Genomic DNA, 24266 nt, shown 5'->3' with positions numbered 1-24266 from the left:
CAAATGGTAGTGCTGGAACTGAACTGTTTTGCAGGTGGGTGGAACTGCTGGTACTGCTGACTTGAGACATAGGGTGTAACGGAGTTTGTGCGGTGACGTAAATAGTCTGGAGTGGATGGATATCCTGATGGGGCTGCGAGGGCATGTGACCTAGCATACCAAATTAGTGCCCTGCTAACATTGCTCTCTGCTGTAACAGGCACACTGCCTGTTAGTGACGTTGGTGCTGACAGATGCTATGGAGGCAATGTGTAACTCTGTGGTAAACAGCCCGGATCATAAAGGATGGCTGCTGTCACAGCCTGGCTGATGTGCTGAGGAATTGATTACCAGGTGATACAACAAAAACCTCTTAGTTCCACAACCCACAGTTTATTTGTGTGAACAGATTGCTTCCTAAGCTTAAAATACTTGTATCTGGCAGCTGCTACATGCACCTGAGAATCAAAGTGCTCATCTAACTTCTGAAGTAACTGCTCATAATCAACTTCCTCTGAATCAGAGTCCAGAAACAGTTTGATGCTTAACCAAAACACTTCAACACCCATGTCAGAAAGGAAATAAGCTTATGCTTCATATCTTTTATGTTGCAAGTAGAGAAATGGGCTTTAAGTTGAGCAAGGTATTCAGCCTAGTCTTCTTGTTGGCCATGAAATTATTGGTATTAAGGTGTGACTGTACTTATGTCAGCAAGTACCTGTGTCAGTTGAGTGATGTTCTGCACCAGTTGTTGATCTGTTGCCCCTGCAACTGAACCACATCCATCAGAGAATGTTCTTGTGATGGCACAGACAGGATAATTCACTGAAGCTAATGCTCACAAAACATTATAAACCAATAACATTGCCCTCAATTGGGGAAGAATGCAGCACTGTAAGTTCAAAATTCTTGTCACCAATGTTGTGTCACTGCTTGGAGGTACAAACAAACAGTCCTAAAACAGTAGAGAATGGTGACACGATCTTAACTAAAATATACTGGTTTTGTAAGACAATTGACTTGATAGGAGGGTGTCAACCACGAGTGTGTTCTTACATCAATACACTGTACAAAGAACATAGTGTCCAGGTCACTGATAAGTGTTCAATAATATGTAGAGTCCTTTCACATGGATTAGGCAGCCTGTACTGAGCCCATTGTAGCTTGTTGACTACTCTATAGCACACTTGATAAGCTCCGTAGTAATGAGACTTGAGGCAAATACAGACTGCCCACTCAGCTCTGTGGTCAGAGATAAATACTAATTGGCAGTGGTGGCGCACTGAAGCTTCCTTGGAAGCATGCCCATATGCCATGTCATGGGTAGTCCCTTCGGGACTCAGTGACTTGATCGTGCTAGTGATGTCAGTGGTCATGCCATCTGTGAGACTTGCTCTTTGATGTATCGATGACACCATAAGAACCTACCTAACCTCAGCTAATTCTTTATTTACCATCTCAATTTGTTTGCTAATGGCATCATGTAATTGCAAAAAATTCTTGCGTAACTGTTTTTCATCTCTTGTAGCTTGTTATTCACTGTGTTAGCTGAAAGATCATGCTCACCTAAGACACGATTAATTGCAGCCTGAACTTTACTGTCAGGTTTCTTTTGCAGTTTATTCGTCTTTCTGAGATGCCCAATTTGCAAATTCGGTTGCAAACTGTTTTCTATGCAAATCATACTGTTGTTGATTTTTCTTTCCTGCTCAAGCTATAAATTGCTGATTCACTCACATAATCGACAAATGGTTTCTGACAGTTATTCCTGTATGTTTTGTTATTGCTTCAGGCAAACCAGCCTGAACTTACCTCAATTCATTAATCTTGTTAGAAATTTCTTTGGTCATATAGCTGGTAAATCACATCTTCCCTTCACTAGTGCAGCTGGATTTTGGAATTTTCCTCCACAAATGCAGCTTGGATTTTGGAAATTTCCTGCTTTGTTGGCAAAGCTTCCTGTTTTTCTCACAAATCTTCCAATTTTTCTGACAAAACACCTTCTTGATTCAATACAGTGGACATCGTCCCTGCTAGCACCTCCAGTTTTTGGAATATTCTACCACTGAATCTTTTTTTTTTTTTACTGATCTGAGCAGTTTGCTCAACATTTTCAGTGATTGGCTTAATGTTGCCTTCCTCAGTTAATCCATCTTTGTCTGTTTTGTAGTCTTTACCACAATAAGTCAAACATTTTCCATGAGTTTGAAAAATCACTAACTATCCATTGATTCAATATTAACTAATCCTATCACATATATGTAATTGCTTGTTATTACTAATTAACTTCTAATACTATTCCCAAAGTTAAAAGAATAAAAATAAAATTTTTAAATCTAGTACACCTCATGATTAAGTTTATGCAGCATGGAACTTCTTAAAAAAGTTCTGTACTTTGTATACAACTGATCACAAAAGAACATAGGAATAAGCACAATATAATTTTCCAAGACTTGGTTTGTAGCTTCACTGACAAAGTCCTGCACTGCAGGCACCTTTCTTCTTATTAATTTTCCAGTTTTCCATAGTTAAGTACACAAAACAGAAAAAATACAAAATTTTGTTGTACAATACATACAATGATGTTGTTGTAGTGGTCTTCAGTCCAGAGACTGGTTTGATGCAGCTCTCCATGTTACTGTATCTTGTGCAAGCTTCTTCATCTCCCAGTACCTACTGCAACCCACACCCTTCTGAATATGCTTAGTGTATTCATCTCTTAGTTTACCTGTATGATTTTTACCCTTCACGCTGCCCTCCAATACTAAATTGGTGATCCCTTGATGCCTCAGAACTTGTCCTTCCAACCGATCCCTTCTTCTAGTCAAGCTGCGCCGCAAATTTCTCTTCTCCCCAATTCTATTCAATACCTCCTCATTAGTTATGTGATCCACCCATCTAATCTTCAGCATTCTTCTGTAGCACCACATTTCAAAAGCTTCTATTCTCTTCTTGTCTAAACTATTTATCGTCCACGTTTCACTTCCATACATGGCTACACTCCATATAAATACTTTCAGAAACGACTTCCTGACACTTAAATCTGTACTGGATGTTAACAAATTTCTCTTCTTCAGAAATGATTTCCTTGACATTGCCAGTCTACATTTTATATCCTTTCTATTTCGACTGCCATCAGTTATTTTGCTCCCAAAATAGCAAAACTCATTTATTACTTTAAGTGTTTCATTTCCTAATCTAATTCTCTCAGCATCACCCAATTTAATTTGACTACATTCCACTATCCTCGTTTTGCTTTTGTTGATGTTCATCTTATATCCTCCTTTAAAGACACTGTCCATTCCGTTCAACTGCTCTTCCAGGTCCATTGCTGTCTCTGGCAGAATTACAATGTCATCGGCAAACCTGAAAGTTTTTATTTCTTCTCCATGGATTTTAATACCTACTACAAATTTTTCTTTTGTTTCCTTTACTGCTTTCTCAATATACAGATTGAATAACATGGGGGGAGGCTACAACCCTGTCACACTCCCTTCCCAACCACTGCTTTCATGCCCCTCAACTCTAATAACTGCCATCTATTTTCTGTGCAAACTTAAATAGCCTTTCGCTCACTGTATTTTACCCCTGCCACCTTCAGAATTTGAAAGAGTGTATTCCAGTCAACATTGTCAAAAGCTTTCTCTAAGTCTACAAATGCTAGAAACGTAGGTTTGCCTTTCCTTAATCGAAGATAAGCCGTAGGGACAGTATTGCCTCACTTGTTCCACCATGTCTACGGACTCTAAGCTGATCTTCCCGAGATCGGCTTATACCAGTTTTTCCATTCGTCTGTAAAGAATTTGTGTTAGTATTTTGCAGCCATGACTTATTAAACTGATAGTTCGGTAATTTTCACATCTGTCAACATCTGCTTTCTTTGGGATTGAAATTATTATATTCTTCTTGAATTCTGAGGGTATTTCGCCTGTCTCATACATCTTGCTCACCAGATGGTAGAGTTTTGTCATGGCTGGCTCTCCCAAGGCTATCAGTAGTTCTAATGGAATGTTGTCTACTCCTGGGGCCTTGTTTCAACTTAGGTCTTTCAGTGCTCTGTCAAACTCTTCATGCAGTATCATATCTCCCATTTCATCTTCATCTACAACCTCTTCCATTTCCATAATATTGTCCTCAAGTACATCGCCCTTGTATAGACCCTCTATATACTCCTTCCACCTTTTGGTTTTCCCTTCTTTGCTTAGAACTGGGTTTCCATCTGAGCTCTTGATATTCATACTTCTCTTTTCTCCAAAGGTCTCTTTAATTTTCCTGAGGCAGCATCTATCTTACCCCTAGTGAAATATGCCTCTACATCCTTACATTTGCCCTCTAGTCATCCCTGATAAGCCAATTTGCACTTCTTGTCGATCTCATTTTTGAGACGTTTGTATTCCTTTTTGCCTGCTTCATTTACTGCATTTTTATATTTTCTCCTTCCATCAATTAAATTCAATATATCTTCTGTTACCCAAGGATTTCTACTAGCCCCCACATTTTTACCCACTTGATCCTCAGCTGCCTTCACTATTTCATCTCTCAAAGCTACCCATTCTTCATCTACTGCATTTCTTTCCCCCATTCTTGTCAATCATTCCCTAATGCTCTCCCTGAAACTCTGTACAACCTCTGGTTCTGTCAGTTTATCCAGGTCTCATCTCCTTAAATTCCCACCTTTTTGCAGTGTCTTCAGTTTTAATCTACAGTTCATAACCAATAGATTGTGGTCAGAGTCCACATCTGCCCCTGGAAATGTCTTACAATTTAAAACCTGGTTTCTAAATCTCTGTCTTACCATTATATAATCTATCTGAAACCTTCCAGTATCTCCAGGATTCTTCCATGTACAGAACCTTCTTTCATGATTCTTGAATCAAGTGTTAGCTATGATTAAGTTATGCTCTGTGCAAAATTCTACCAGGTGGCTTCCTCTTTCATTCCTTACCCCCAATCCATATTCACCTACTGTGTTTCCTTCTCTTTCTTTTCCTACTATCGAATTCCAGTCACCCATGACTATTAAATTTTCGTCTCCCTTCACTATCTGAATAATTTCTTTTATCTTATCATACATTTCATCAATCTCTTCCTCAACTGTGGAGCTAGTTGGCATATAAATCTGCACTACTGTGGTATGCATGGGTTTCGTATCTGTCTTGGCCACAGTAATGTGTTCACTATGCTGTTTGTAGTAGCTTACCCGCATTCCTATTTTTTTATTCATTATTAAACCTACTCCTGCATTATCCCTATTTGATTTTGTATTTCTAACCCTGTATTCACCTGGCCAGAAGTCTCGTTCCTCCTGCCACCGAACTTCACTAATTCCCACTATATCTAACTTTGAGCTATCTATTTCCCATTTTAAATTTTCTATCCTGCCTGCCTGATTAAGGGATCTGACATTCCATTCTGATCCGTAGAATGCCAGTTTCCTTTCTCCCTGATAATGACGTCCTGCTGAGTAGTCCCTTCCCAGAGATCCGAATGGGGGACTATTTTACCAATGGAATATTTTATCCAAGAGGACGACATCATCATTTAACCATACAGTAAAGCTGCATGCCGTCAGGACAAATTTACGGCTGTAGTCAGGACAAATTTATGGCTGTAGTTTCCCCTTGCTTTCAGCCGTTTGTAGTACCACAACAGCAAGGCCATTTTGGTTATTGTTACAAGGCCAGATCAGTCAATCATCCAGACTGTTGCCCCTGCAACTACTGAAAAGGCTGTTGCCCCTCTTCAGGAACCACACGTTTGTCTGGCCTCTCAACAGATACCCCTCTGTTGCGGTTGCACCTATGGTATGGCTATCTGTATCACTGAGGCATGCTAACCTCCCCACCAACGGCAAGGTCCCTGGTTCATGGAGGGGGGACATACAATGATTCAAAGAATATTTCTTACTATCTACTACTAACTACATCCTGAAAAACATTAGACAACTAATGAATAATTGTTGACAAAGAATATCATAACAATTAAAGAATATCTTTTAATTTTTATATGTGGTGTAAAAGCTGATTCAATTAGATATTTTGTGGAATTGTGGTTTATTCATCTCATGATGTATATTTACAATCCATTTGGTTTGCACACAGTACACATGTCAATAATTTATAATACAGTTACAATGATTTTTACACTAATAAATAATATAACTAAAATAAATAATACACTACAATGACATTTCTTAGAATATATAACACATTGTATCCATCTCAAATTTCCAGTTTTCATCCTTATATTTTAAGTTTTCTAACGATGGGTGACATGGTTCCTTATGATTTGCAGTGCACATATTTCGAATGATTTTTTTCTGTCTTTTTAGTATCCACAGTATTTTTCTGTCTTTTTAGTATCCACAGTATTTTTTGTCGAGTTTCCACAGAAAGCAATAGCATAGCTGGATTCAAAGTTGCTTGTAGGCAGCTTGTTATTATACTTTTATTATTTAATTTCATGTATATTTTTTGTTAGCTTCTGTAGCTGGTGATGTGTCATGCTCAGTGCAGTGTATGTACACTTTGCTGAGCAATGGTCATGGCAAGATTTTTATTTGTTAATAGTAATAAATTCATAAACTCTGAAGATGCAGGTCCTATTGTGCTTCACCATTAGCCAGAAACAATAACATATCACTTATGGATGTGCAAATATGAAACATAAATCATTGGCATGATGTTAGATTATTATTTAAGAACTAATACTTAAGTCAAAATAATTCTCAAATTGTAATACACAAAATGGCTGTATCTGCCAGTAATTATCAAATATGTCTTTCTCAGTCAGAAAACTAGGTCTGAGTAGTCTTTTATTCATTGATTTTCAAGTAAGAAATCATGAAACAATTGAAGACCAGCATACAAGTGCTCTTAACTGTTACTGCCTACCCATACATACGAGTGTCTGGATACTAACTTTGGAACCACTGACAGACTTTGCATACAACCAGAATTTCTTTGGGTTTTGTGAAAGATACTTCAATAATTTTCTGCTACAACAGGAGCTGAAGGCTTAATGCTTTGTCTTCTTGACAGCTGAATGTATTTCATTCAGCATCTCACCATCTGTAGCCTTGTGCTTTCTTTTACACCTATTATGCAGTAGTCTTTGTTTCTTTAGAAATTTAAGTGATTATATACTATGGAGGACCCCTCCCATCATAAACTGTTCAGCTAGGTACATATCTATCCAGTGCATGGTCAGCTATTCTTTTAAACTTGAGCTATAATTCCTCAACATTCTCCTATTCTGAGCTAAAAGTTTCAAGTTCTCTTTGAAATATGACACTACTGCCTCTTTCTCTAGTTCATTGAACATATGAATCTTTCTAATTGTTTTATTGTCCTCCTGTGACTTTGAAAAGTTTTGTGCCCATAACTGGTCTCAACACATTCAAACCATGCCTTTTCACATGGTCTTAAACACTCGTGTAGAATAATGTATCTGCACCTTCAAAACCCAGCTCCACAAGGAAAATGATATCTAACACTGCACATAATTCCCTCTGAAGCTTTCTTGCTGTTTAGAAGGGGAGGAGATGTTGTGGCACCTCCCAATCATCACTATGCAAACCAAAAAGCTGGCAAAGCATTACTGTCAACAGCTGTGTTACTGCTGCTACCCAGGGGGTGATTGTTATCATGAATGCCCTCTAATGAGACCGCACTAGAATCCATCTTATAAGCTGGCCCAGGCCCAGTCTGACTCAGCTGGAATGTCTTCTATGGAGTGTGTGGTGAGTGTGCCATCGGGTTGGCTGAAGTATTTATATTGTAGAGTTAATTTGTCACAGGCAGACCTTTGATCTGGCATCAGCTGAACTTTGCTTTGGAACATGGACTTAAGATAGTTTGCACTGATTCGGAGGAGCATACTGTATACATCTCTTATTGTGAATAAAATGGGGCAAGCTCCATTGGTTGTGTGTGTAGATTGTCTTTTACAAAAGTACAGATTATAATGGCTTGATAGGTGTACATTTAGTCGTAGCTGACATATTGTCCCCTATAACACCCATTTCTACCATTTACTTAAATATAGTATTTTTATGTGGTAAATGTACTTTTATATTACATGTTTCATGATATGAAGTATTTCTTAGTTTGCATTTTCTTACCAGGTTTGGTCTGGAAGCTCCTGAAGCGGCTGTTGCAGCATCTCCTCACAGTATGATGCAACATTCCACACGTCCATACCCATACCGTCCACAGCCTAACTATGGTTATGTTTCAAATGGAGAACTAGCATTGGGATTTGGCAACCCTTTGAGTGTGGCTTCAAGATCTAGTCCACAGTTATATTCACCACTGTATAATTCAAATGAATTGTCAACATCTATAACTGATGATGACTTAAGAACAATAAAAATGCCAAGTGCCTCTGCAACAGCAACAATGAACAAGTCTTATGAAAGAAGTACCAAAGTTATTGGCACAAAGCCAGTATCTAAAAATGGGGAAAGTGCATTTAAAGACAGTTTTGTTTCTTCATCAAGGAAAAATCTGAATGCCTCACTTTCCAAGGAATTTCATACAGAAATGCCTGGTACATCTCAGATTCGAATAAGTGGCTTAAAGAAGCCTGAAATCAACTCTGTACCAACAAAATTTATCGCAGTAGATTCAAATAAAATATCAGATTCAAATAAAATATCACAGGTAACTACAAATTTATTATTTTGCAGCTGAGAAGTTAATTTTTCGCACTTAATGAGTTTGCTTTTACTATTTCTGTCTCATTTCATGTTATTCTGTTTGCCCTTTTTCCATTTAATAGCTGCTGGTATCTATTTATCAAAATTGGAATACTTTTTTAACAAAATTTACTGAAGTTATTCTTGAGAAAAAGATGGTTTCTTATTAATGATGTTCTTTCAGGTGTTCAGCCAAGGTATCGACCCAAAGCATACCATTAATAAATCACCCTGAGAAAATCTGAGGGATCACAGTTTGTTATCATTCCACGTTCATACAGACATGTTTTATAGTACTGTTGTACCATTATAAATGGGTTATTTTGTGTATGTATATACTATATATCTAATGAGCTTCCTAGTTAATGCCATTTGGGGGGGGGGGGGTCTTGCATGTAAGGTATCTTAACTGCAATTATCTTGTTTAGGCCATTGTAATGAGGGCATGTGCAATTAGTTTCAGTAAAAGTGTATTATGTTACAGCAAATATGTACAGGAATGGATATGCCTATCATACTTACACACATAGCTGAGTAAATTTGATCTTGTAACACCTTTGGTTGGCACATTATACAACTGATGATTCTAGCATGCCTTGTGCTTAAGAATTATGGAGCATTTTTATATTTGTTCTGAATTCTGTCTTCTCAGAAGCAATTTGTAACCCAGACTTTTCCACTGTGTCTTTCAACGGGTTGATTTCCTCAGTTGCAGTAGCGATGTATTCAGAAAATATTGCTAAATCATCTGCAAAGATAAGACAGTTAAAATTTGAGCTTTTGTAATGTTAATTTCTGCAAGTCCTTTTTCACTCCCCTGAACAAACTGTTTTGCATCTTGGAATTTTTGCCAAAATGGTCAGATATTTCTTTCAGTCAGTCTTTCTGGGTTCACTGAACCAAGTGACCATAAAATGAAGTTCCTCTTTTCCTGAGGGCATCAGACAGTTTTCAGTTTGAGTGCAGATTTCTTCATTATGTACCTCTTTTCATCCATGTACTCCCAACTTTTCTCGGACTTAGTATTTTCTGCAGTATCTTCTTTCCTCTTTCTCCAACTCGGTCAGTTTCTCCCATTTTATTAAGAACTTAACATTCTGCTGCATAAAGTCTCTCCACTTACATGACAATGTTGTAGCATTGGATTTTTGTTTTTATTAAGAGTGATTTTTTATTGTAAATGTCCCTCATTATTTGATAAGCCATATCCATTTTCTGGACTGTGTTTTTTTTTCTTTTTTATCTAGACTGTGGGTTTTATTATTTCTCAAGAAATTAAATTTATTCACTCTGTTGATTCTAACATATATTGTGCTTAAGAAATTTAGAGGATGTTTAATGTTTATTTTGAATTCTGTCGTCTCAAAAGAAACGCGTAATCCAATCTTTTCTGCAGTCTTTTTCAAAAGGATGATTTGCTCAGTTGCTGTATCAATGTTTTCAGAAAATATTACTAAATCATCTGCAAAGGCTAGATAGTTTTATTCTGGACAATGTTTCTGTCCATGTTTCTTCAATTGTTGCCAAAGTTTTTTGTCTGTACTGACTTTTTCTAGCATGTATGACTGTTCCTCTGTCTATGAAGTTGTGGTATTTCATGAAGTCTACAGAGGTTACACCGAGATTCTTGCTTCTTGTACAATGGTTCCTTATGATCGGTTTGAAATTCATGATCTGTTCTACACAGAACTGGCTGATTTTAAAAACTACATGGTATTCATCAAGCTGATGGTCTAATTATCCTAAATAATTTTTAAGGGCCCTGGATAGGATTTTGTATGTAACAGCCACTAAACAGATACCTCTATTTTTGTCCATCTTTTTTTCTTGTTCTCTGTTTCTCAAATTTCCCCCAAAAGTGATTGAAGTTACTTAGTTGCTGGCTCTTTCCCACATTTCTGTGATAATTGAATCCTCTCCAGGATCTTTGTTATTTTTGAGTTCTTTAATTAGGCTTCAAGTTTGTTAAAGCTTTGAATTTATGGGTCAGTTTATTGCAGCATTACTTGTAGTTGTAAATTTCGTGGTACAAAACCGATGTTTTTTACTGTCCAAATGAGTGATGTGCTATCCCGTGCTTTCTTTCTTTCTCTGCTGAACAGGAAGTTGTATCATCTACTGCAGGTTTACGAGTTCTATCTGGCACTGTGGACAAGATAGTGAAATGGGAAAAAATACTGAGCTTTGCAAACTTGTTATTTGAAGTCTTTGGTAAGTAAACAGGAATCCATTTTTGGTTAAGTATTTTTCAATGGGGTCCACTGGACCCACTTTTTAACACATATTTAAATGTAACCTCTCTGTGGTTCTGCAATATTTTCACTTTTATATATAAGTCACTCACTGACAGAACTATTAATCTCCTACCCATGTTGAGAACTTTATTGCGAAAAATAAGCTGGGAATCAACATCTGAGACAGATGTTGAAAATAAACGTTAAAGTCTTCACAAATAAAGAGTCTTCAGCAATGTTTGCTTAAATTTGTTAACTCATTTGTTTCAGTTTCTGTCAGATTTGTGTACAATTTCTTGGTGGGGACCAGTTTCAAATGTTAACATTCGCTCTCAAGCCAATGCCTGCATTGCAAGTGCTTGCTAGAGAATAATTCCATTGATACACTTATGACACATCTCCAAAAACAGATTTACACAATAAGTGGGGCATTACTATAATACATTCAAGGTACTAGCCTGATACTGAAGGTCAGTGTTAGTTGGAATTACATAAATTATATTTTATTTGAAAATGAAAATGTTGTCATTTTTAGCTTACTACTTTAGTTAAAATCTAGGAACTATTCAGTGGGGAACAGGGCTATGTCTCATATACTGATACACATCATGCTCAGATGTTTTTGGTGGGGTCCGCCTTAAGCAAAACACAATTTTGTTTTCTATCTCAAACATGTTTCATTGCAGTTGGCAGCATCAGCAGTGAAACATGTTTGGGATGAAAAACAAGATTGTGTTTTGCTAAAGGTGGACCACAGCCAATAACATATGTATTGTTAAGGCAAACACAGACAAAAGAACTTCAACCTTAAGTTGATTATGCCATACTCATCTTTTGTAGCATTGAAACTGAAGTGAGTGGAAAGAAAAAGAAGTTTCTACATTATATAAATTTATTTCAACATTAATATACATGTTTTTGATTGATCCAAGGTGAAACACAAAATAGAAAATAAATCATAATAAAAGACAGATAATTACTAGTTCGCATGGAATGGAAGAATCAGCTGTCTTCTGTCCTCTGAAACTTTGTTTTGTTTGCTCCTCGGTGCCCTTGCAACATATCTACTTGTTTGCAGTATAATATTAGTTAAAACATATTTCTTATTTTTGTATCTGCATGGGTGTAACAATGCCTCTAAACCATCCTGTTGGCACAAATGTCACTATTCTAGCTTGAAGATAGGTGCTCGACTGGGAAACTGGAAAGCTGAACCCTGTGAGAGAAAAAGCTTGCCATATGGGTCAATCTATGGGGAGTGGAGAGAAAGAACTCTGTGTAGGCACAGAGAAATCACAAGCGCAACTAGTGCAAATGATTGACGCAACTCAAACTTGAAACCAAGAATACAACACACTTTCTAAGCCAGATCCCTTTTAGTTTATCTCAGTGTAAGAACTGACTGACTATCACTGACTGCAAATAAATACCTGTGTCAGGGAGTCTGACCAGATAACACTCTGCGTGTGCCATATTTGTATACTACTCTGCCATGAGACCACTGACAGCTTACCTGTGTCCATATGCGTGTCCATTGGCAGGTGTACTAAATCCCTCTGCTTCAAAGGTCACATAGGGCTGAAAATGGCCTGTTTTCTGCCATGACCACTGGAGAGGGTGTGTTATTCCTGGGCAGAGGGTCTACCACTGAAGTTAACTAGTTAGTTACATGTTGCATATATCATTTGAATGATCCTTCTATTGAAATGACATGGAACGACTTACAGGATATGTAACATGATTCGTGTTAACGTCAATCAACACATTATTTTTTTAGTCTGACTCAGCTGTGTGTTTTATTTATTTTATTTTTTCAGTCTACCAGTTTTTAAATGAAAGTCATCCATGGAATAGAATGAGTTGTCCAGGAAAAATTATTACAGCTTAGGTTTAAAGTTTGCTCTGCCATCTGTCAGGCACGTTATGCTATTGGGCAATTGTTGAAAAAATTTTATTTCTGCATATGAAGACCTATGACCTATGGCAAGCAGAGAGTGTGGACACTGCGTAGGTAGTTGCAAAAATGCAGCCAACATGATTGATGAGAACAAGTAACATGTAGAATCAAGAGCTTGGTGTGATGTGGAAGCCACGTCCTTGTTAGTCGATCTCAGTAAAAAACTGACTGCTGACAAGTAAACACCTGGGGCAGCAGGTCTGCCCACATGAGGTGTGATCAAAAAATGAAGGCAATTTTTTAATTCCGTGTGCTTCATACATCTGATTTTAAACTTTTTATATCCTGTTGCTAAACCTGTTCCTGATGCATGTTTACATTCCCAACTGTTTTGATTATTTACTTTATTGTTGGCAGTCAAAAAGTTATATGCCTTTCCAAGAGCTTGGCAGATTTTTACGTTCAAAAAAGATGGATCAAAGAATTTGGATTAAATTTTGCTTGAAAAATTGCATAAAGTGTAACACTGTATTTGAAATGTTGACTGTGGCTTACAGTGAACCAACTGAGAGTGAGACAAATGTTTAGTTGTGGTATAAACGTTTCAAGGGGGTTCAAGATGCCATTGGAGACGGTAACCATCTTGGATGCCCTAGCACATCAATTACTGATGACAACGTGCATGAAGTTAAGAAAATGGTTCTGGAAAATTGCCAAATCACAATCAGAGAAGTTGCTGATGATCGTGTGTCCTTAAGCTCATGCCAGGCAATTTTTTTTGGATGTTTTAGTCATGAAACATGTAGCAGTGAAGTTTGTTCCGAAATTGTTCAATTTGGACCAGAAATTATTTAATGTATTTATCACACAAGGAAGTGCTGAATGAAGTTGATAATGATCCAGAACTTCTAAAGAAGGCTATAACAGATGACGAAACATAAGTATATGGGTATGATGTTGAAACCAAGGCCCAATAGAAACTGCCTGAAGAGCCAAGTCATGATTTTTTTTGGCGAAAAACAAAATCGTTATGTTGCTTCAGCCACTGTACTCACCAGACATGTCCCCCCTGTGTCTACTTTCTGTTCCTAAGGCTAAAGAGAACAATGAAAGGATGTCATTTTGCCACCATTAATGAGATAAAAACAGAATCGTTGAAGAAGCTGAACACCATAATGAAAAGTGACTTCCAAAAGTGCTTCAAAGATAGGAAAAAGTGCTGGCACAAATGTATTATATCTGAGGAGGCTACTTTGAATGGGACAAAGTTGGCGTTGAAAAATAAATCAAGATTCTTCGAGAAAAACAAAAATTCCCTTTAATATTTAATTACATGTTGTACTACACACTTGCTGTCTGTTATAGCTTTCTGCACTGCTTTGCCACAAGTCCCATAATAGCTCATCTGTGTCCATACAAATGTCCACTGGTGGGAATAGTAAACTTATATTTCAGACAGAATTAACTGAATTACATAAAAGTATTCAGAAACATTTATGAGACAATCCAAAAAGTATAATAATAAGACTATAACATAGACAATATGAAAAAATGGAACAGGCATTTGGGGTGTGTAGACATCATATCACATGTCAGGATGTCAGATGGACCTGATGACTGGGAGACCATTGTAAAGGTACTCATGAAGACTTTTGTAATGTCTTTGCTGTATTAACCATTCTTACAAGGGAACCTCCCCATCGCACCCCCCTCAGATTTAGTTATAAGTTGGCACAGTGGATAGGCCTTGAAAAACTGAACGCAGATCAATCGAGAAAACAGGAAGAAGTTGTGTGGAACTATGAAAAAAATAAGCAAAATATACAAACTGAGTAGTCCACGTGCAAGATAGGCAACATCAAGGATAAATTGCGCTCAGGAGCACCGTGATCCCATGGTTAGAGTGAGCAGCTGCGGAACGAGAGGTCCTAGGTTCAAGTCTTCCCTCGAGTGAAAAGTTTACTTTCATTATCTTCACAAAGTTATGATCTGTCCGTTCGTTCATTAATGTCTCTGTTCACTGTAATAAGTTTAGTGTCTGTGTTTTGTGACCGCATCGCAAAACCGTGCGATTAGTAGACGAAGGTAAGTGCCTCTCCAATGGGAACCGAAAACATTTGATCGCAAGGTCATAGCTCAACCGACTCCTCCACAGGAAAACACGTCTGATATATTCTATAAGACACTGGTGACGTCATTTGCGTCACATGACAGGAATATGTTGTCGACCCACCTAACTTGTACACTTGGCGAATGGGTAAAAAGTTTCTTCTACCTTTCCCGATTTAGGTTTTCTTGTGGATTTGATAATCACTCCCAAAAAAGTGATGAAAACATAAGAGTTTGTCACATAAACTGCAACAAATGAATGCAACAGTTTCACAGTCGCACAGTTTTCCCTGTGCTCTGTCAAAACATATGTTTTTAACGTTTTCAAATTTTTCCGTGTGTAGATCGACAAATCCTGCATATGTCCAAGCAAATGTAAACATGTCCTGGAATTTTGGAGAGCAAAGTTGATTATGTGTGAGTGCCTGAACTTTGATAATTGTCTGAAAATAAAAAATTAAAACTTTTCACTCGAGGGAAGGCTTGAATCTAGGACCTCTCATTCTGCAGCTGCTCACGCTAACCATGGGACCACGGCACCCCTGAGCTCACATTGCTTGATGTTGCATATGTTGCACCTGGACCACTCAGTTTGTATATTTTGTTTATTTTTTTTCATAGTTCCACACAACTTCTTCCTGTTTTCTCGATTGATCTGTGTTCAGTTTTTCAAGGCCTATCCACTGTGCTAACTTATAACTAAATCTTAGGGGGGTGCGATGGGGAGGTTCCCTTGTTAGTGCACTTGTCACATTAATCAACACCACAAGTCAGGAGAGAATAGTTAATTCATACTAAAAGTACTCAAATATTTCTTCAAAAATCTATTTAGTTGCAGCTAAGGAAATGAACATTCAGATAATAGAGTGGAAGAATGGTTGCATTTCTAAAGTACTGCCAGAAAAAGAAGGGAAAGCAATTTTGTGCACTGGAAGAAAAAGAGCTCTGGAAGGATAGAGTAGCAGTAGAAATGATTTAAGCAGGGAGGCAGGTGGTGAAAGCAAAACTTGTGCAATTATTCACAGAATGTTTGTGTAAGCAGACAATACTAGATAGTTGGAACAAAGCTGTGATTGTAATCCACAAGAAAAGAAGCAGAGAATATGTGAACAACTGATTCATTTGGGTTTTACCAGTGGTAAACAAGACTTTTACAAAAATTCTTTCTGAACAACTAGAAGAACTTCAGAAATTTACCAGTGGAAAGAACAAGCTGCTTTGAGAAGTGATTGTAGCTCAGTGAGCCATCTATAGTACCCACAGATTACTGAAAGATGCGATGAATACCAGTTACAACTTTGTATGGAATATGAGGTTTGATCAAAAAGTAGCCCGTCTCCAATGACCTCGTTGTCGACGGGACGTTAAACACCAACCACCACCACCGAAAAGTAGCAAGAAGTTTTGTTTTTCTTAAAGAATCTTCATTTATGCATTGATACCAGCTGTATACCCTTCAAAGTAATCCCCCTCAGGTATAGTACACTTGAGCCAGCGTTTTGTCCAATATCGGAAGTACTTCTGGAACTCACTTTTTGTTACGGTGTTCAGCTCCTGCCGCAATTTTGTTTTTATCTCATCAGTGGTGCCGTAACAACATTCTTTCATAGTTCCTTCAGCCTCAGGAATAAAAAGCAGTCATGGGATCATGTCTGGTGAACACAATGGCTAAGGCAACATAATGGTTTTGCTTTTTGGCAAAAAAGCACGAACAATCATTGATGTGTGAGCAAGAGCATTATCACGATGCAATTTCTGGTTGTTGTCTTATGTCTGCTCAACACAAATAGCACATAACTTCCAGGTACTATTCCTTATTGACTGTAAGACCATAAGGCAGGAACTCATGATGCACTATGCCATTGTAATCGAAGTAAACAGTGTAAAGAACCTTCACATATGATCGAAACTGTCGAATTTTTTTCAGCCTTGGCTCATCAGGCAGTTTGCCTTGGTCTCGACGTCACACCTGTACACACATTTTGTCAGTTGTTTAAGCTCATTTATAAGTTCTGGATTGTTGTCGGCTTCTTACAGCAATTCACGAGTGACGTCTACACAATGTCGTTTTTGGTCGATATACAAGAGTTTTGGAACAAACTTTGCTGCTGAATGTTTCATGCTCAAAACATCTGAAAAAATTGCTTGGCATGAGTCAGAGGATGTGCTGACATTGTGAGCAACATCTCTGATTTTCCAGAACCATTTCTCTACTTCTTTCACAGTGTCGTCAGTAACTGATGTGCTAGTGCATCCAGGGTGGTTGTCGTCTTCAGCATCTTCTCGATTTTCTTTGAAACATTTGTACCATTCACAACCTCTTGTCTTATTCACAGTAATTTCACATGTATAACCTTTTTGACTGCCAACAATAAACTAAATTTATACATGTGTACCAATAAGATAAAAAAAATTGATAAGCAGATTTATAATGCCCGCAAAATTAAAAAATTCTTATTACTTTTTTATGAAACTCCATACCTGGACTATGATAAGTGCTTGATTCTGCTGCAATAAAATCTATGCTGGCAGCATTTGAGAACCAAGGAATAGAATCAACCTACTTCAGTTTGTTCAAGAATTTATACAAGGAGGTTACTGGTTCCATTTTATTATATCAAGAGAGTGAAAACTTTAAACTTGAGAAATAAATTATACAAGGTGAATCCATTCCACCGAAACTATTTTGTGCAACCAAGGATAACATAATTTAACAATTAAATTGGGATGAAGAAGGAATAGGCATAAATGGATTATGCGAACCACCTATGATTTGGAGATAACAGCTTTTTGGTTGCTTTTGGTACAGAAGAACTCCAGTGAACGATGGAGGAACTGAACAGAGCAAGTGTTATAGTGGGCCAGATGTAAGATTAAAGTAAGATCAAAATAATGGTCAATTAGCATGCTGATAGCCTTTGTTGTTGTTACAGTGGTAACACCGTTTCGTGTCAGATCACAAGAGTTAAGCAGTGCCAGTCTTGGCTAGCACTCGGATAGGTGACTGTCCATGCTTGCTGAGCACTGTTGGCAAATAGGGTGCACTCAGTCCTTGTGAGGCCAATCGATGAGCAACTTGACTGAGAAGCAGTGGTTCTAGTCATGAAAGCTGGCAACGGCCAGGAGAACAATGTGCCGACCACATACCCCTCCATATCTGCATCTGGTGACAACTATCGGTGGAGGTGGCAGTCACTCATACCACTGGGCCTATTTGGAAGAAGAGTGTGCTGATAGGAAAGTAGCAAAGATTAATGACACCATTGACAAATTTGTGTGCTTAGGACACATGAACACAACAAGTGAATGTACACTTAGAGGGCACTTTTCACAACTGTCCATAGTTTTCACGTTACATTCATATTGCAGTTGGAAATAAAATTTATTTTAACTATCTGACATAATCAGAATGAAGACAGTGATCTGTCAACTTGAATGTTTTAGATTTTATTAAAACCTGTATTTGCAATGATCACAGTTAGAAAACAATAATTACTTGTTTTGACCACTTAAATGGTCATCTTCATATCTGGAAATTGTAGAAGGTCACAACTCAAAAATATGTTGGAACACAGAAACATTAATAAGAATAATTATGTGAAAGTTGTTAGAAGTACGTAACAGGATAGAAACATGTGGTGTTTAAATCAAGAGAATAAATAAAACACTTTGTCATTATAGTGTTCACATTCTTAAGGAAATGACAACTGTAAAACAACATAAAATAAACTTACATCAATATAATCCAAAGCCAATAGTACAAATTTCTGTGCAACAAAACAGTGAAAACATACCTCACAGTCATATTTACATAGATCCTTGCTTTGTACAAACATCATTGTAGTAATATATATATTTGAATTGTTGTCTGTTGTATTGGACATGTCCAACAGAGTAGATACAACTTATGATGACATGGCTGGTGCATACATTTATATGAAACCAATAATGGGGAAAGAAAGGGAAGGAAGGGATGGATGGCATTTTGTGACTTTCAGCTGCACAAGGCATTGTGGTAATGCAATAGCAAAAGTTGAAAATTTGTGCCTGACCAGGACTCGAACCCAGGCTTACTGCTTCTCATGACTGATTGCCAAGACTGCTTCTGCCATCAGAATGTGGCTCCTGACTGACTCAAATTTCGAACTTACCACACACTGAAATGCAATGTCTGTCACCTATTAACCTCCTACTTGCAAATTATTGACTGCCATAGGAGTTTGGATGATATTAGTGCGTCCACACTGAAACAAATGTCAAGCAGCCACCGCGCTCTTACAGAAATGTATATATTTGAGTAGCGTCTATCAGACATGTCCGACGGAACGTGGGGTCACAGGTCAGTGAAGATGCCATTGTGTGGCAGTACAGTACAGTACAAACTGTATAGATAACATTGTGTTACATTATCTTTCACATCAGCATAGTTCAGTAACTATTATCTTGTACTTACGAAGCAACTGTTTACATCTAGAGACTGTTTGCTGTTTTTCAGAATTTTATGCGATGTTCGGTAAAACTGAAATATTTTGAAGAACCATAAAAGAAGAAGAGGTGGTATTTTAATTTTAAAATGGATAGACAGTACTGTGGACATTGTTGTCTCGGATTTGCTAGGGGAAAAACCACTCAAGTTCATAAAAATATTTCGTTCCCAGAATGAAAAACACACAAATGTCCCAACCCAGCAGCAATTCATATGTACAATAAAAACAGGGGTGGAACCAGGGCGTCAACCAGTATTGTATTGCCTTCAGTACTGATGTGGCTTTTGGATTCCACAATAAATAATGCCTGCCATGTGCATGAGACTGAAAGAAAAGTGACAAAAATTTCAGAAGACTTAGTTTTGATGTACCTCACCTAGTAAAAAAGTTTGTAAAAGTGGAGGAATCAATGGCACTTTCCACAAAGGGCTCATCAGGAGTTCTTGGTGGCATTACGTTGTGATGAGATATGCAAATGAAGGTTGTAGGCTTTTACAGTACCCACATGTATAAAATCTGATACAGATTTGTGCATGAAATGGACTATTCTGTCCCATCATCATCATCAACCAATTGTCATCTGCTGTTGGATAAAAGAATCTTCCAGTCTTCTCTATACACACAGTCTTCAGATTTTTGCATATAAGTTCTTTCATGTCAGATCTTCTATGAGGCTGTCTTCTAGGTATTTTCTTATCACAAAGAGCCCAACACATAACCTTCTTTGTCCATCTCCCATCATTTCATCTTGATACATACCCAACCCATTTATATGTCAGTTTCATAATAGTCACTTGCATTCTAAACTCCAGTCTGACCTCCCATCTGTTTGTTCGTCTATCATCCCATCTTGTTATACAAAACATTCTTATTGGACAATCTGCAATTTTTGAATTTGTTTGCACATTTAAAGTTCATGTTGCAAGAAACTAGGCAAAAAAAGATTTCATATATATAACTTACCAGAAATCACAGTCCATTATAAATAATATGCACTTTTCAAACAGCACATAAAATTGTAAACAGATCTTTCGTAGATGATGTATCACACAGTGCTGAACAAGCGGACTTCCCACTATATTCAACAGTAGAATTTCCAAGAATATTTAACGTGTAGGGATAAGAATGAGATAGAATTAGAACATAGTATTTTTATTGGCATTTGGTCCATAAGACTTTACATTCATTCTGTTAGGTTATTGATGGCTGCACATAACAATTATTGTTCTTGGGCTTAAAATTGGTTATGTTAAATTTTTAATATCAAGTCTTCAGAACAGACCTCTTTTAATGTATGAGTTAGATTGCTGAACATGCTTATCTTCAAGATGGTATGATGTGTTTAGCATGTCTGCCTGCTGTGGGCTGCTTGTTCTTAGATATCACAGGTTGGATGTGTGTTACAGTCGTGGTAGAATAGTGCTCGCCATAACAAAAGTGACATTGTATAAGCGAGAACAAAAGAAGTTTTATAAACTATCATTCTGGCTTGTCAAAATGTATTTTCACTGTACAATATATTTGTATCCAAACATTTGTGATATGATTGTAATATACATATCTGATGACAGTTTGCTCATTGTGTAAAGAAGCTTAAATAGATTGGTGTCAAAAGAAGAAATATTGTTGGTCAGTATGTAAAATTGAGAAAGAGTCCAGCTGTCTTTCAGTGTCTAGCACAGAAGACACTGCACAGGGGAGGAAGTCCAGTAGCAAGAGCAGAAGTATTGTTATCTGGCTTTTACTAGCTGGTCTGGATAAGTTAATTTTATGAAATAGGGCACCATGGAGATTTTATTACACAACAAGATAGAGTAAACCCATAACAAATAAATTAAACTACATATTGTCTCAGTTCTGCGACAAGATTGAATAAACAAACACTTCAAGTGAGTAAACAAATGAACACTTGAACTGGATGCCCCTGTATTGATCTCGCTTTGATCAGAATGCATTGCATATTTGTTTATCAGAATAACTGTTCTCTTAGAGCAACATTCTTACATGGTGTAACTCACCCAACAGACTATCGTTGTCTGAGACTACAAGTGCTGCTCTACGTACAAGAGAGCATAAGGACAAGAGCATGATGATGACATCTTGTGGCCTGCAAATATCTCTCTGCATGTTGGCTTGTGGTAGACACTATGCCCCTCCTGGTGTACTGTCAGGTTTTCTTGTAACCATGACATCCAGGAATGGTAAGATGCTATCATTTTCAATTTCCATGGTGAACTGAATATTCAGGAATGAGTTCAAATGCTGAATAAACATAGGTAATGTCTCTATTCCATGTAGCAACACCACAAATGTACTGTTTACATACCTCCAGAAGCAGGAAGTTAGAGACTTGTTGACCGCAGTACTTTTTCCGCAAAGTCTTCCATAAAGTATTTGGCCACCATGGGAGACTGAGGACTTCCCAGGGCGACAATCTCTACTTTTTGGTAAATAAGAAATAGGTTGAGGTAAGCATATGGTAAACAGTGCTGCAGTGTGTTTCTCATACTTGTTTTACAAAAAGACTGAAGTTTTATACTCATCATCATCGTTCTGGGATTGTGTTTTTAAAGTGGCCATACATATCAATATTCTAGACAATTTTATCAACAGGGATGCAGGTTTTCAAGTAACAAGGGAACAGTCTAATACGATGTCGAAACTTGGTCTGAAATATTTTACAAAGGAAGAATACATTGAAATAAACACAATGGCAGAATTTTAGCTGCCAGACACACTGCAAGTATTTTAAACAAATGTTGAAAATTGTCAAATTTGTAGCTCGCCAGGCGGCTGGAGAAATGTACACCCATACCATAGTTGTTGTGGCAGGCATGAATCTTTGGCAGATAGAAAATTTGTAAACACAGTACAATATGATCATAATTTGCAAAGCAAATTTTGGTTTCTGTTGATAGTTTCTCTGACAGAATTGTTGACAGTTATTCTTTGCTCGGATATGGAACTCATTCAATATCCATAATATTTAGCATTTGCCTTTGCAGTACCGCTAAGTGTTGACAGTGAAGATAAAACTTAATTAATTGTCTTTGTACAAGTTCCAGAGTTTCATAGTAATGTGGAATACAGTTAATGTTTTCAATCTTACAAAGATAATATATGAGGAACGTTGTATACAGTCAAACTCACCTACTTCTCCTGAAGACCTACATATATGTTACTTATCAGCCAATTTCTTTGACTTTCATTTGACTGATGTCGACATTTCGTTAGAGATTGTGGAAACAAAAGAACCAGAAAATAAATCTTACAATTCCATGAACTGTGGTTCAAACAGTAAAGAACAAAACTGCAATACATTCCTAGAAGAAAGACATGTACAGTAATAGAAGAAGACATGTACAATAATAGCTTTCAGTGACAAAAAAAGGCTGTAAATTTTTTGGTTAAATGAAGGAGAGACAAAATGCTTGAAGTAAAAGCAATGTGCAAAGCCAGTTTCGTTTACTAAAATCTGGATGTGAATTATATAAATAGGAAAAAGATTTACATGAAGTATAAAAAATGTTTCTACGTGAAACTCTCAAAAATGTGAAAGAAAAACTATCCAAAAGTCTTAGAATTGCTCGTGGAAGTCAGTGCACCTTCATTGAGGGAGATCTATGAGACGAGGCACACTGATTTGCAAGTGAGATAAACATTACTGATTTCCATAGTTCTTTGACCTGGTTAAACAGATCCAGGAAATTATACGGAAAAGGAAGTCTTGTAATTACGAAGGTTACTTCAACTAAACATGTAGAGGAGATATCATTAATATAGAGAAATTCGTAGCTGATGTGAAGATGAAGTTTATGGTTATCCCCTAAAGTGCTGTGAATAAGTAATCATTCAGATTCATGCAAGAACTGCATGCAAATTGCTCTTTATTATTTCGAATGAAAAAAAGACAGGAGTTGCTTATGGAATTGATGAATGCTATGACACATTCTTATACAACAATGCCAGTGACAAGTATCAGTGAATTACTGTTTCCTCAGCTTTACAGTTATCTTCAGGAGGCTCAAGGCAAATTAGGAGCACTTACTTTTTTATTTTTTTTTATTTTTTTTTAAGGATTGTGTAGTTCCAAAAATCTTATAACGAGCATAGCAAAATTTGGAAAAACAGGAGAGAATAATTTTCAATTTTATATCTGAAACATCTTACCAGTTGCAGAAAACAGTTCCTTGCTTTTGTTGGACTCTTGGCCTTAATATAAATACACTTCTACACCTCTGTCTTTAGGAGGATGGCAAAAAGACTGTTAATATAGTCTGGATTTCAACCAGAACCATCAGTGTGATTCAGCCTCTTTATAAAGAAATTTTTCATCAGTGGAAAGCATTTTTCAGAAAACTGTTGGACAATATAATTTCTGATAGGTCTTAGTCACTTAAGGTTTATCAGCGGAACAGTATTGTTAAACTTCTGTCATTTGTGCATTATAAGTTTGCATCACCATGTCTTATGAATGTGATCAAGTATGCCTGCTACACAGCTGTGCAGATTAACAGTCACGACCATTTCTTACTCCATCCTAATTCAGTTTAAATAAACTGGTAATTACTATGAAGTGCTTGACTGCATCAATTTTTTTTATCTGATGTGCCTGTTGTAAGGAAAATGTTGGTTTTCGTCATTCAATAGACACTTCGCATTTTTGTGATGACTACAAGGATTAAACAACTGTGCTACAGGAACTGCTATAAAATACGGGATGGAGCAGAGGAAACACGTGTTTTTCACTACTCAGTAATGGAAACTAGTTTTATTTTTTTAAAATCTTAATTGATGTCCTTGACGGATACAAATTTAAATCCTCTCCTGAAAGTTAATGAATGGCTCTCTCCAACATTTGA

General features: G+C 37.1%; 1 protein-coding gene across 3 annotated transcripts in view; it reads left to right on the top strand.

Annotated features, from left to right (window-relative positions):
• Positions 1–24266, top strand: part of LOC124804498 (spermatogenesis-associated protein 22) — a 119790-nt gene that overhangs the window by 65307 nt on the left and 30217 nt on the right. For all 3 annotated transcript variants that reach the window (XM_047264757.1, XM_047264758.1, XM_047264760.1), the window contains 2 exons: positions 8105–8642; positions 10780–10888. In XM_047264757.1, the coding sequence (XP_047120713.1) occupies positions 8105–8642; positions 10780–10888 (647 nt within the window). The remainder of the gene's footprint in view (positions 1–8104; positions 8643–10779; positions 10889–24266) is intronic.

This window comes from Schistocerca piceifrons, chromosome 1, assembly GCF_021461385.2.
Source record: "Schistocerca piceifrons isolate TAMUIC-IGC-003096 chromosome 1, iqSchPice1.1, whole genome shotgun sequence".
Lineage (NCBI taxonomy): Eukaryota > Metazoa > Arthropoda > Insecta > Orthoptera > Acrididae > Schistocerca > Schistocerca piceifrons.
The sequence above is the reverse complement of the archived record's forward strand: the minus strand, read 5'-3'. Positions and strand labels throughout refer to the sequence as shown.